Source organism: Littorina saxatilis, linkage group LG15 (genome assembly GCF_037325665.1).
Source record: "Littorina saxatilis isolate snail1 linkage group LG15, US_GU_Lsax_2.0, whole genome shotgun sequence".
Classification (NCBI taxonomy): domain Eukaryota; kingdom Metazoa; phylum Mollusca; class Gastropoda; order Littorinimorpha; family Littorinidae; genus Littorina; species Littorina saxatilis.
Genome location: NC_090259.1, coordinates 13668226 through 13681024, shown reverse-complemented (window position 1 = coordinate 13681024; position 12799 = coordinate 13668226). Strand labels below are relative to the sequence as shown.

General features: G+C 40.7%; 1 protein-coding gene across 1 annotated transcript; it reads left to right on the top strand.

Annotated features, from left to right (window-relative positions):
- Positions 1-541: 541 nt before the first annotated feature.
- Positions 542-9529, top strand: LOC138948620 (uncharacterized). Its single transcript, XM_070320187.1, has 5 exons — positions 542-666; positions 5117-5323; positions 7411-7515; positions 8441-8606; positions 9346-9529. The coding sequence occupies exons 1-5, from the start codon at positions 586-588 to the stop codon at positions 9414-9416; spliced, it is 630 nt and encodes a 209-aa protein (XP_070176288.1). The 5' UTR covers positions 542-585; the 3' UTR covers positions 9417-9529.
- Positions 9530-12799: the final 3270 nt, after the last annotated feature.

Genomic DNA, 12799 nt, shown 5'->3' with positions numbered 1-12799 from the left:
TCGAATCCTGTGCAAAAAAATCCGTTTTAACTTTTGAATTAGATATATGAAGGGGGAGGTCATTAATGAATACACAAAACAAAATAGGCCCTAAAACTGACCCCTGGGGGACTCCACTCTTTAAACATCCTTTGGAGAGGTTTTACCGTTTACAGAAACATACTGTGTTCTGTTGACAAGATATGATTTAAAGAGAGATGGGAGAGAGAGAGAGAGAGAGAGAGAGAGAGAGAGAGAGAGAGAGAGAGAGAGAGTCACTGAGAGAGATGGGAGAGAGAGAGATGGGAGAGAGAGAGACTGAGAGAGAGAGAGAGAGAGAGAGAGAGAGAGAGAGAGAGAGAGAGAGAGAGAGAGAGAGAGGCAGAGACAGAGAGAGGCAGAGACAGAGACAGAGAAAAACGAATAGGATCGTTTCAAAACCATACAATGATGATCGCCCGTTATGTTGATTGCTTTTGACAAATAATCGAGTTCGTAAACCAAAGCGGAGACAAGAATGCTCGTTGACAAACAGTCAAGAGACTAGATAAGTACAAGCGCGGACCTTCTTGCGGCATATCGTCAGGACAGCGGACATCCAGCAACATGAAAGTGGCAACAGGTCTTACTCTCTTCTTGGTGACTTTGCTCGTCTTCATCGACGCAGACGCCACTCGGACAGTTCAGGTATTGCTCTGACAATGTTTCCCCCAGTTAATCATCTCGGGAAAAAATATTGCAACATTTGTTGCTTTGATTCCCGGTCTAAAAACCGTTCATTTTCGCACTGAACTGACGCTGGCGTCTGCTCCATGTACGGTAGACGGTCAATCGAATGAATCGACTTCCAAATGCTGCATCGTCTAGCTGGAAATACGTCAGCTAAAACACTTCTGCTTTTAGCCGCGGAAAATTTCAGGGTCAAGGATCTTTTCTATTTACATCGTTGTTGTCTTAAAATATGCTCAAACCGTTCATTTCAGTACTGAACTGACGCTGTCGTCTGCTACATGTACGTAGGACAGTCAATGGAATCAGTCGACTTCCGAATGCTGCATGGTCTTGCTCGAAATCTGTCAGAAAAAAACCACTTCTGCTTTTACTGCGGGGAATTTTAGGATCAAGCATCATTTGGTAATGTTGAGAAGATAAGCTACAGTGATGACACTAACACCGCGGATGAGAAGACTCTTCTCAAATTGAAAGAAAGGACACAGCCTCACTGTATGAATACGTTATCTGGAGCTCCAAGAGTGCGTTAACAGTTTTAAGTTCATTGCCATTAACCAATCGACTGTTTCACATCAGTCATGTGACACCAGTACCAACGTAATTACTGACAATTTAAGTTCTTGAGACATTACAGCGCGCTGGAAGATTTATAGAGCTAATCAAGAAAATTATGTATTGAACGAAGCCTAGTGCTGAGTTCAATAATTATTTTCGAATTTTGCTCTATAAATGTAATAGCTAGCGCACTGTTATTGTTTCAATAAAGATATGGTCAGTTACCACAAGATAATAAAACGTTTGATCAGGCACATATTTTCTGCGGCGTTTTGATAACTTTGTTAGTAGGTCGACTTAGATCCGCTTTTCTTGTTTGTCCTGGCCTTCTGACCGACGGGCGAAGTGGCGCAGTGATAAGACGTCGGCCTCCTAATCGGGAGGTCATGAGTTCGAATCCCGGTCGCTGCTACCTGGTGGGTTAACCTTTGCCGTGCTTCCTGGGTTCACACATACCCATACTTTTAAAGAGTAGTAGTGATTGTAACTATCCCTCTGCCGACGGCGCGGGTTCTGCTACACCCATAATTACCAAAGCGGCGGAACAGTGTCTGTCTGCCTGTTTGTCTCCAAGAGACTGTCTGTCTCTCTGTTTGTCTGTCCGTATCTCTCTGTCTGTATGTCTGTTGTCAGTTGCTCTGTCTGTCTGTCTGTCTGTCTATCCGTCTATCTGACTGTCTGTCTATCTGACTGTCTCTGTCTGTCTCTCTCTCTGTCTGTCTCTCTCTCTGTCTCTCTTTCTCTGTCTCTCTCTCTTAGTCTCTCTCTCTCTCTCTCTCTTAGTCTCTCTCTCTGTCTCTCTTTCTTAGTCTCTCTCTCTCTCTTTCTTAGTCTCTCTCTCTCTCTCTTAGTCTCTCTCTCTCTCTTAGTCTCTCTCTCTTTCTTAGTCTCTCGCTCTCTCTCTTTCTTAGTCTCTCTCTCTCTTTCTTAGTCTCTCTCTCTCTCTTTCTTAGTCTCTCTCTCTCTCTTTCTTAGTCTCTCTCTCTCTCTTTCTTAGTCTCTCTCTCTCTTAGTCTCTCTCTCTTTCTTAGTCTCTCTTTCTCTCTCTCTTTCTTAGTCTCTCTCTCTCTTTTAGTCTCTCTCTCTCTCTTTCTTAGTCTCTCTCTCTTTCTTAGTCTCTCTCTCTCTTTCTTAGTCTCTCTCTCTCTCTCTAGATCTTTCTTAGTCTCTCTCTCTCTCTCTTTCTTAGTCTCTCTCTTTCTTAGTCTCTCTCTCTCTTTCTTAGTCTCTCTCTCTCTCTTTCTTAGTCTCTCTCTCTCTCTTTCTTAGTCTCTCTCTCTCTTTCTTAGTCTCTCTCTCTTTCTTAGTCTCTCTCTCTCTTTCTTTCTTAGTCTCTCTCTCTCTCTCTCTTTCTTAGTCTCTCTCTCTTAGTCTCTCTCTTTCTTAGTCTCTCTCTCTCTTAGTCTCTCTCTCTTAGTCTCTCTCTCTCTTTCTTAGTCTCTCTCTCTCTTTCTTAGTCTCTCTCTCTCTTTCTTAGTCTCTCTCTCTCTTTCTTTGTCTCTCTCTCTCTTTCTTAGTCTCCCTCTCTCTCTTTCTTAGTCTCTCTCTCTCTCTTTCTTAATCTCTCTCTCTCTCTTTCTTAGTCTCTCTCTCTCTCTCTTTCTTAGTCTCTCTCTCTCTTTCTTAGTCTCTCTCTCTCTCTCTTAGTCTCTCTCTCTCTTTTTTTATTTGTCTCTCTCTCTCTCTTTATTTGTCTCTCTCTCTCTATCTTTCTTAGTCTCTCGCTCTCTTTCTTAGTCTCTCTCTCTCTCTCTCTTTCTTAGTCTCTCTCTCTCTTTCTTAGTCTCTCTCTCTTTCTTAGTCTCTCTCTCTTTCTTAGTCTCTCTCTCTTTCTTAGTCTCTCTCTCTCTTTCTTAGTCTCCCTCTCTCTCTTTCTTAGTCTCTCTCTCTCTCTTTCTTAGTCTCTCACTCTCTTTCTTAGACTCTCTCTCTCTCTTTCTTAGTCTCTCTCTCTCTCTCTTTCTTAGTCTCTCTCTTTCTTAGTCTCTCTCTTTCTTAGTCTCTCTCTTTCTTAGTCTCTCTCTCTCTCTCTCTCTCTCTTTCTCTCTCTCTTTCTTTCTTAGTCTCTCAGTCTCTCCCTCTCCCTCCCCCTCTCCCTCCCCTGCAAGAGGTCGGTGAAGGGAGAAACTCGATGCAACCACTGAAGTAGCGCTGTGGGTTTCCCTGAACCCACCCCGTCGTTAGAGAAATAAACGGTAAAAACCCTCTTTCAAATGTATGGGTTCAGACAAACCCGCATCGTCGTTAGAGGAATAAACGGTAAAAACCCTCTTTCAAATGTATGGGTTCAGACAAACCCGCATCGTCGGGAGTGTGTAGTCAAAAGCGGCATCCGGCAAAGGTTAAGAGTGGAGATGTTTCCGATCTTCCAGGTCAACTTATGTGCAGACCTGCTAGTGACTTAACCCCCTTCGTGTGTACAGGCAAGCACAAGACCAAGTGCGCACGGAAAATATCCTGTAATCCATGTCGGAGTTCGGTGGGTTATGGAAACACGAAAATACACAGCATGCCTACCCAACGAAATCGGAGTGAAGCTGACTATGCTCTCAGAGTATAGTGTGGGGAACCCAAATGGGCAAACGAGCTCACACGTCACCAGAATTTCTGAAACGCCGAAGAAGAAGAAGTTTGAATAGGCATAACTGTGTGGTCAGGTCGTGTAAGATCTACTTTTGTGTGGGCTGTCTCACGTGTGTCGTGTTTTCGTCACACGCATTTTAATTTCTGTTGGTAAATTCCAGTGTAGCGTAAGCTAAAAAGTGATGATCTTTCATAGAGACCTCATTTGAACTCGGAGAAAGAACTGTACTCTTAGTTATTTGTGATTCGAAACCTTCAGCTCGCTTTGACGGATTGACTGTGCAGAGTGGCGCCCCTTGAATTGACTTCAAGGAATGGTCGACGGTTAGCACATTTTCAAAATAAATATGGTATGTTTCTCGTGTTGTATCCTCACTCATCGGGGAGTCTGGTACTAAATATGGACGGTAAGAATGCTCTGAACCCCATCGTTGTTTCGTTCACATTTGTCCAACATGTTAATTTGCTTAGCGGGGTGTATGTCGTCTGCTAGGCTAAGGCAATCGAACCACTGCAGTCTCATTTCAAAAACAAACATTGCTCGTCACGTTGCACTGAGTCTGCACGCATGAGGCAGGCTGGTAATACATCTAATACATTGTAAGAACGTTCTGAATCCTACATTTTTTCGATTCCGATTGTTGTTGCCTTGAAATAATAATTCGGAAACCATTCATTTACTGAACTGATGCAGTCGTATTTCAGTGTAGTCTGCTATGCATGACAGAGTCGATCGAGTCAGTCGACTTCCAAATGCTTGTCTAGCTGGTACGTTATCGGAATAACACTTGTGTTTTCTGTTAGCCGCTGGGAATTGTATACTAACTCATCATTTGGTAATGTGAATAATTAGCTACATGCCACTAACACGGCATGTGAGAAGAATTTATGCAAGTCGAAAATGAGATGAGACACAGCGGCTTCTATTTTTTGATCAGTGGCACAGGCACATGCAATCTGTCAGAAAAAAACCACTTCTGCTTTAATTGAGCCGCAGGAAATGTATGGTCATTTGGTATTGTGGAGAATACAAGCTACATGTCATTAGTTAATTCTGAGGATGAGAGTACAGTCTCGCTTAGGCAAAGGGCAGAAGAATACGCTCTGTGGAAAAGTTAGCGCACTCCAAGAGCCTGCGCTAACAGTTTTAATCGCATCGCCGTTTGCCAATCAACTGGTTCACATCAGTCATGTGACACCAGTACTTACTGACAATTATTAGTATTAGTAGTATCAATACAAAACGAACGTTGTTTCTCTGTTACAGATATCATCCAATACTAAACATACAGTATACTACAATTGGACAGAACGACTTACCGGCAACGGGTTAAACGTTCACGCTGCGGCTATAAAGGGAACCTTGTTAAATGTGATCATGACGAGCATAGGCAGCGGACTTTGGATTTCCTCCGGCTCTGAGTATGGACAGTTCACGCCTTCCATTACTGCCTACCACTTCAACCAAGACTCGGTAAGCTACCCCATCCAATAACCCAACCCTCGTTTGTTAAACGCTATTGGTATTTTGACCAAAAGATGACATTTTACACAGATCGAGACAGTCAATGTTTCTCCGAGACCGCGCCAGTGGTCGAGGTGAACAATAACTGTCAAGATCTGTGTAAGATATCATATTTTGGTCAACAATACAGATAACATTTATGTATTCCCCCCTCTGCTTCGTTACCTCTGAAAAGTGGTAGGGCTAGTTATTTTTTTGATAAACACCCAGCAACCAAACAAATAACAAGCCAGCAACAGCCTGAATCCTCGATAGTGCATGGGTTAAAAAGCTGTTCTGTGTCGGCACTACTTTTGCGACTGAAAAGTTCCGAACGCTCTGATGTACAACATATATACATCTCTGGAGCAAACCAAATAAACGTACCGCATTTCAACTAGCTCCCACAGGCTTGAGCACATGAATATCCATATAAAAACCATGGGTTCTGTTGTTTTTTGACTCGAAATCTAACGATCACCCAGCAAGCAAGTTCCAAGGCAAGTAACTATCATACTGTGTCCAGCGACAAGAGTAGTTCCCCTTCCAAATGTATTTGCATACAGTTTCTTCGACGAAAGACTGCAATCCGACAGTCAGTTTGCAACAATATTTCATTTTTTTAAACAAATGGCACGCAACCAAATGCACACGTCCCATCAATTTTCAGAACATTAAGCGGTGTCATACACTGTTTCGTCCAGAAAACCGAACTTCATACAGTGTTTAATCGTGACGTTGGAACACGTGTGCAAAAGTTCGTCTGCTTAATCCTATTTGACGAAAGAAAATTTCCTTAGCGATACCAAAACATGAACAGAACAATCAATATCTGCCTTTACCGTCACAGCAGAATAAGAACGTAACTGTGTACTTGATTTCAGTCTAACACAGGGAAACTGACATGAAGTGTTAAGATAATTGAATTATTTTCACGAAACTATACAACTGCGCAATAATCAATCGGCTGCGTAGTTCGACTAATTGAGTGAATAGGATTCGATCAAACTTTAGTACAAAAACTCCTCTTTTCTTTGATTAACTGAAGAACGGAGAAATTAAGAGGTTACACACCTCGTATCAGTGAATATTAGACATAATGGTCTCAGTTCGCGGTCATGAAAAAGCTCGCTAAAGCTCGCATTTTTCATGATACGCAAACTTCGACCATTATTGCTAATATTCACTGAGACTCGGCATGAATCCTCTACGTATCGATGGATCTGAGTTAGAATTCCTTCTTGTTTTAAGATTGGACATACACAAACATGCATTCTTTTCAAGTCCGCCAAAATATGATTGTTTTGTCGGACTCTGATGTCACACGGCATAAATAATGAAAATGCAACGTTCAATCGATACATATGATTATTTGCATGTCATCATATTTAATCATCTGTATCATTAAATCTATCTGGTATGTTTCTCAAATTGTATCAACAATTTTTCAACACACTGAACATTTCACGGGCAGAATATTAGCTAAGTATAGGCCCTAAGCAAAGTCGATTTTGTGTGGGTCCATGAAAGTATAATTACTTAGTCTTGATTATTAAGATATATAATTATTTCTATCTCGGGTTAGGAGATTGTGTTATGGATATGTACAAAAAAAAAGAAGTAAAACATGGTTTTGGGTTCCATTTTGGCATAACCCACACAGACTTTAGCCCCAGAACGCGATCAGGGGATATGCTAATTGTTTCTTGGGTTGGACATCACTGCAAACTGACAAACCGCATAAAGTTGTGTTTGACTTGCAATATTAAAGGTATGTGTATAAAGTCATCTGTGGGATAGTTGGGTAAAATGTTGACAGTGTCTATATTTATCTGAAGAAAAACAAAATGTTTCCAGCATCTTTAATGGGTTTTTTTAAAATCATGTCTCCGAGACAAAAACTACTATTTTAAGATTGACGTTACTATCGCATGATCCACTTTATATGTATTTTATCAGCAGTGCTTTCTCAACAAAAGGGCCCCGATATGTTCACTCCAACTTGTAATCTTGAATGTGAAACTATCTGAGGTTATTTCATCGCTTCTTCATTTCAGGTAATGGGAATAGTCTCCTATGGAACACCAACGAGATGCTTCATTTTGGAAATTTTCGACAATGGGACGTTCGCTTCCACTGCCGCATTATTGGCCTCTAGAAATGTTCGTATGTTAACCTTGTGTGTGTGTGTGTGTGTGTGTGTGTGTGTGTGTGTGTGTGTGTGTGTGTGTGTGTGTGTGTGTGTGTGTGTGTGTGTGTGTGTGTGTGTGTGTATTTCCCAAAATAAACTTGCCATGTTGTTGCTCCTGTTGTATGTGAATCATCAAGGAGACTGGTGCTAAGTTAACACAGTAATATTGGTTAGAACCTACTACCATCTATTCCTATAGTTGTGTGTCTTGAAATATATGAGAAAACCGTTTAGTTACTTGAGCCCATGCACACCCGTTGCATGTGTTCATCTGCCACGTTGAACAGAATTCTAAATGCTAGTCCAGCTCGAAATATGTTGAAAACAACAATGGCTCGTGCTTTTTTCTGTTTAGCATAAGGAAGCTAATGCTGAGGCATGTTTTTGTGATGCGAAGACTATAAGCTACATGTCACTATTGAATGGAGGAAAAGATGAATCTTCTTAAATCGAGAAAAAAGAGGACGCAGGCGCATAATACGCTTTCAGTGTTTGTCAGCGCACTCTAAGATTGCGTAAACAGTTTAAGCGCATTACCATTGGCTTATCAACTGTTTCACATTAGTCATGTGACACCAGTGCTTACTGACAATTATTATTGTTATACTTTTTAGTGTTAGTAAATACTAGTTGTTGTGTCGGTGGTGTTTGGTTTTCAGTGTTGTTCGTTTTATTTGGTTTATTTAGATTGTTATCCGGAAATACAGGGTGGCATGTATTATGCGATATAAACATTTGTGACCACACAACAAGGTACGCTTATACTAAGTGTGGTGAAGCAAATGCACATCTAGATAGGAATTGATATTGAATTCGTTTTATCAGAGGCCGAAAGATTGAATACATGTGTTGATATTGCGGCACACCACTTGTTTTTCATTGTGGTTCTTTGACAGGGGACAGCGGTGACGGTGGACAGAAAGAAGGTTTACCTGAACACTACAGGGTTTGTGTCGTCCGCTGTCATTCGACATATCAACTCCACCACCCCTCTATTACTTCCTTTCCTCGATCACCAATGTGATTCCTTGAGCACCATTTACCACTCTGAGATATTGGAAGGTATGTCTTCAGAGCATATTATTGCAGTGTTCTACAGTGTGACCCCCAAAAAATGCAACCCTCAAAAATGCAAATAACTTCTACATCGGTTGACTGAATCACTTCATATTTTGGGGACATAAACATCAGCCAATGCATAACCCTTTAACAAAGAGAGTTGTATATCTTAAAGGGTCTGACGTTTGTGCAATTTCAACATATTTGGCCAAATTCGGCGAACGACTCAACAGTACGAGGTTCGAAATTGAGCGGTAGCCAAACTAACCCAATTTAAACCCTCCAGTGTGTTACCTTTGGAGTAATTCGAATGACATAGTATACATTAATCAACATTAGACAGTCAGTAACTTGAATACAGCAATTAAAGGCAGGATCAGGGCATTTCCCATGAATGAATGCGTTTTTGTCATTGATGAATTTACACGACATTGAATAAGTGTAACTTTACAACGAAGGGTTTAATTTGTCCAGTCATGTGAGTTTAGCAAATATGTTCATAGTTGTTGAGCATAAACTTCAGTTCGTCCACAACCATTCTACAAAGTTTCGAGTCTGTAGGTGAAATGGTCCGACATTTAACGTTTCTCCAAAATGTGTTCCTGGAAGAACTGCTCCTAATTTACATAGCACTCCGGCCCTGTTCTTTTTTTCGTCACACCCAAAACCGTTATTTGTTTTGGGCGACGCAGCATTACCAAGGAGGGTTGTATTGTACATTGTGTTTATGTTTATCCCGCAGACGCTCTTCCCGACGACACTCTCATCGTGAACACCTTGACCAAGGAAATTCACATCCAGGTGAATCCTTAAGAAAAGCGTCCCAACAGTCTTTGTGCGAGAACTACACCGTATTACCATGTGACGCCTTGCCACAGTGTGTATGTAAGACATCGGACCTGTAATACAGAAGATCAGAGCATCAATACGAGTTGGATTTGATTGTGTTTGTGCGTGTGTGTGTGTGCGTGTGTGTGTGTGTGTGTGTGTGCGTGTGTGTGTTTGTGTGTGTGTGTTTGTGTGTGTGTGTGTGTGTGTGTTTCTTTGTGCATGTGTGAGTGTGTATGTGTGAGGATGTGTGTGTGTGGGGGGGGTTAAAGGCGTTTGTTATACTCGTACATGTAATATGATTTTGTATAGTTATTACTCCTCGCTCTCACTGTTCTCACAATTTGTGTGGAACTTCTCCGATGCAGACGAGGCACGTTTAGCGTCAATCTTTTTTTCGGTTGCAGTTTAAATAAAATCAGACACAATGAAGGAACTATCCTTTTCGACAGGAGTAGGCCTACTATAACAAATTCAGATTGTATGAGAACATGCCCATGTTATGGGTCTCGAGGTTTTGGATTGACCCTGTGAACAATCTCTTTTACTTAGGTCATCATGTTTGTTCCAGCACATTGGTATTTGAAGATTCCGGTGCTACTAACAATACAACCTAGAGTGATTTTTTTCTCAAACGAGTGCGCTTGCTCAGATAACTTCGAAATGACTTTACCTTCCAAAGCGCATGCCCATAGAGTTGCACCTTGTATTTTCGACCAGTAACACTTAAAACAATCTCTTATAGGAACATTAATAATGAAACGTTGACCATGCAAGGAACACTAATTAACAGTATAAATATATCAATGGAAGTGAATTTTGGCTGTAATAGACTTGACCAGTAGTTTTGAACTAGCTTCTTGTTTAATATGTGACATTTTCCATCTGCCTAATTCTGAAGAAAAAAAGCCAGACAGTCTAAAAATAGCGAACTGAAGGTAGACAGAACAAGAAATTCCTCCGAGGTAGGAAAAACACCCCCGTCCTTACCATTCTCACTGCCACCAACTGAGAAGGCACTGCTAACAAGTGTGGTTAAAATAAGTTGATTGAGTGGACAAAGAGACAGGCGGAGAAAAAGACAAATCAATATAACTCTTTCTGTAACACCTACTGACCGCATACAGAAAACAAAAGATCCCGAAAAAAAAAACCAAAATCGGTTTGCGCTGCGCGCTGAGAGCAGGTATTGAAATATCTCATCGACCAGATTTTGTCCGGGGTGTATCTGCCGCTTCGCCGGGTAGCAAGTAGAGCCGAATACCCGGCTTGAGTGGCGCACTGTACGCCGGCTTCGAACCATGGACCCGTCAAGCTTAGGTCCCTTCCAGACACTCAAACACACACACACAGAGAAGCCGTATATATATATCTATATCTATTGTATAAATATATAGAGATAGATGAGAGTGTATTTTTCGCGTGGCTATAAATTGATTCGACCTTTGCACTTTTACAGTGAGGATAATTTACGGGTCGAATTTACGTTCTGGACACTGCGGTGACCTTCTAAAAATAGTAACAGAACGCCGGGAATATCCGAAGATGCCCCTCATACTACAGTGCACCATACGAAGGAAGGGAGGTAAACGCTGAAAACATGGAGAAGATAAGGAAGAGTTATGCGTAGTTGATCCCCCCAAAAAACCAAAATCCACCAATAACTCCCTAACCGTGTGTTTGACTGGTCCCAATTTTTGTAAGGACCGTCTCAGGAATGTATAGAACTTGTTCACCAAGTTTGGTGACGATCGGTCCGTTCATTCTTGAGATCTACTTGCGAACACAAACAAACACACAAACAAACAAACAAACACACAAACAAACACACAAACAAACAAACAAACAAACAAACAAACAATAAAACACATCCAGTGAAACCTATACACACCCCTATACCGGGGGTGTAAAGACACCAGGGCTCGTATGCATGAGGAGGAAGTCAGCAACACTGGAAGTAGAGGCCTCTTTCGGAAGTGGGAACTCCCGAAGTTTAACTTTCCAACTGTTCACTATGCATGAACGCCGGAGTGGTGACTTCGAGAGTATTCGGTCAAGGTCGCGAAAATTGGGGGAATCCTAACTAGTACGCCACCACAGAAACAAATTCCATCGAGAGTTCAAAAAGGCGAACGTTGAGCGCGCTGAAGTACTAACAGCATTATTGCTGTTGTTTTTTGAATGGTTAATCGAAAGGGTCGGTTCAAACCTGTGATGATTGTCTTGGAATCGAATGACTGCCTATGACAAATGACTTTGTTGGCCTGAATGTTAGGAGAAGAATAAATGATTATGTTGAACTTTTTTTTTCTTTTTTTGGGGGGATCTCGGTTGCATGCAGGCAGCTTCAATCCTTTTTTTTTTTTTTTTTTTTTTTTTTTGGCGGGGAGTATCCCTCTTCACTGATCTTTATTTTTCTTTTCTTTTTTTCTGATTTTTATATTAATGTTTCTACTTTAAATGTACCAATATCGTTAACAATACTATTTATAAATGTATTTTAAACAACTTTTCTATATAACAATTCCCTCTCAGAAATGCATACAATATCCAGAGGGGAACCATATCTATAAATACCAACACACATTTTGGCTATCACTATCAAATAATTCACATAACTTATTATTGCTTTAAAACTTTGTGAATTTTCAAACACGCCCAAAAAACTTCCTTTACGGTAATTTTTAATAATCATATTGTATTTACAAATCACTTTATCCTCAACGCATTTCCAAATGAACATAATTTTTTGGGAATTTTTTTTTTCGTTCTCACAATAAGTACAACAATTACTGAATGTTGAACTTGTGTTTAATAATTTTATATCGGTAAAACTGTTGGACAAACATAGATTGGTTATAGGGAAAATTTGGGTTACTGGTAAAGTTTAAAAGGAAGAACATTATTCAGTAGACCGTAAATAACTAAGTTTTGTGACTTGTTCCTTATTTATTGGGGAAATGTCTGTCAAGAAGTTTAGAAAAGACAATACTGTTCATCGGTGTTTTAATTTGTTTTCCCTCGTTAATTTTTGATTACGATGGCGATGCATGGTTATGTACAGTTGAAAGTCAAGATTGGATTTTTTTTGAAAGCATAGGACAGTTTCTTTACGCATTTAAAAAAAATGAACACAGAGGCAGTCTGAATGCAATTGAGGTCTATAAAGAAAAAGGTTAATAAAAAAATAATGAAAAAAATATTTAGCTCCCAGCGGCACTTGAACCCATAGCGTCGGATCGAAATTCCGAATCAGTAACCACTGCACTATGCTACTCGTCTGGTAAATGCACGATGCAAAGATGTGTTATCAGTTATTCAGTCGTGGTAGTTTGAAAGCTCACCACCCTCAATGAATGACTCGAAAA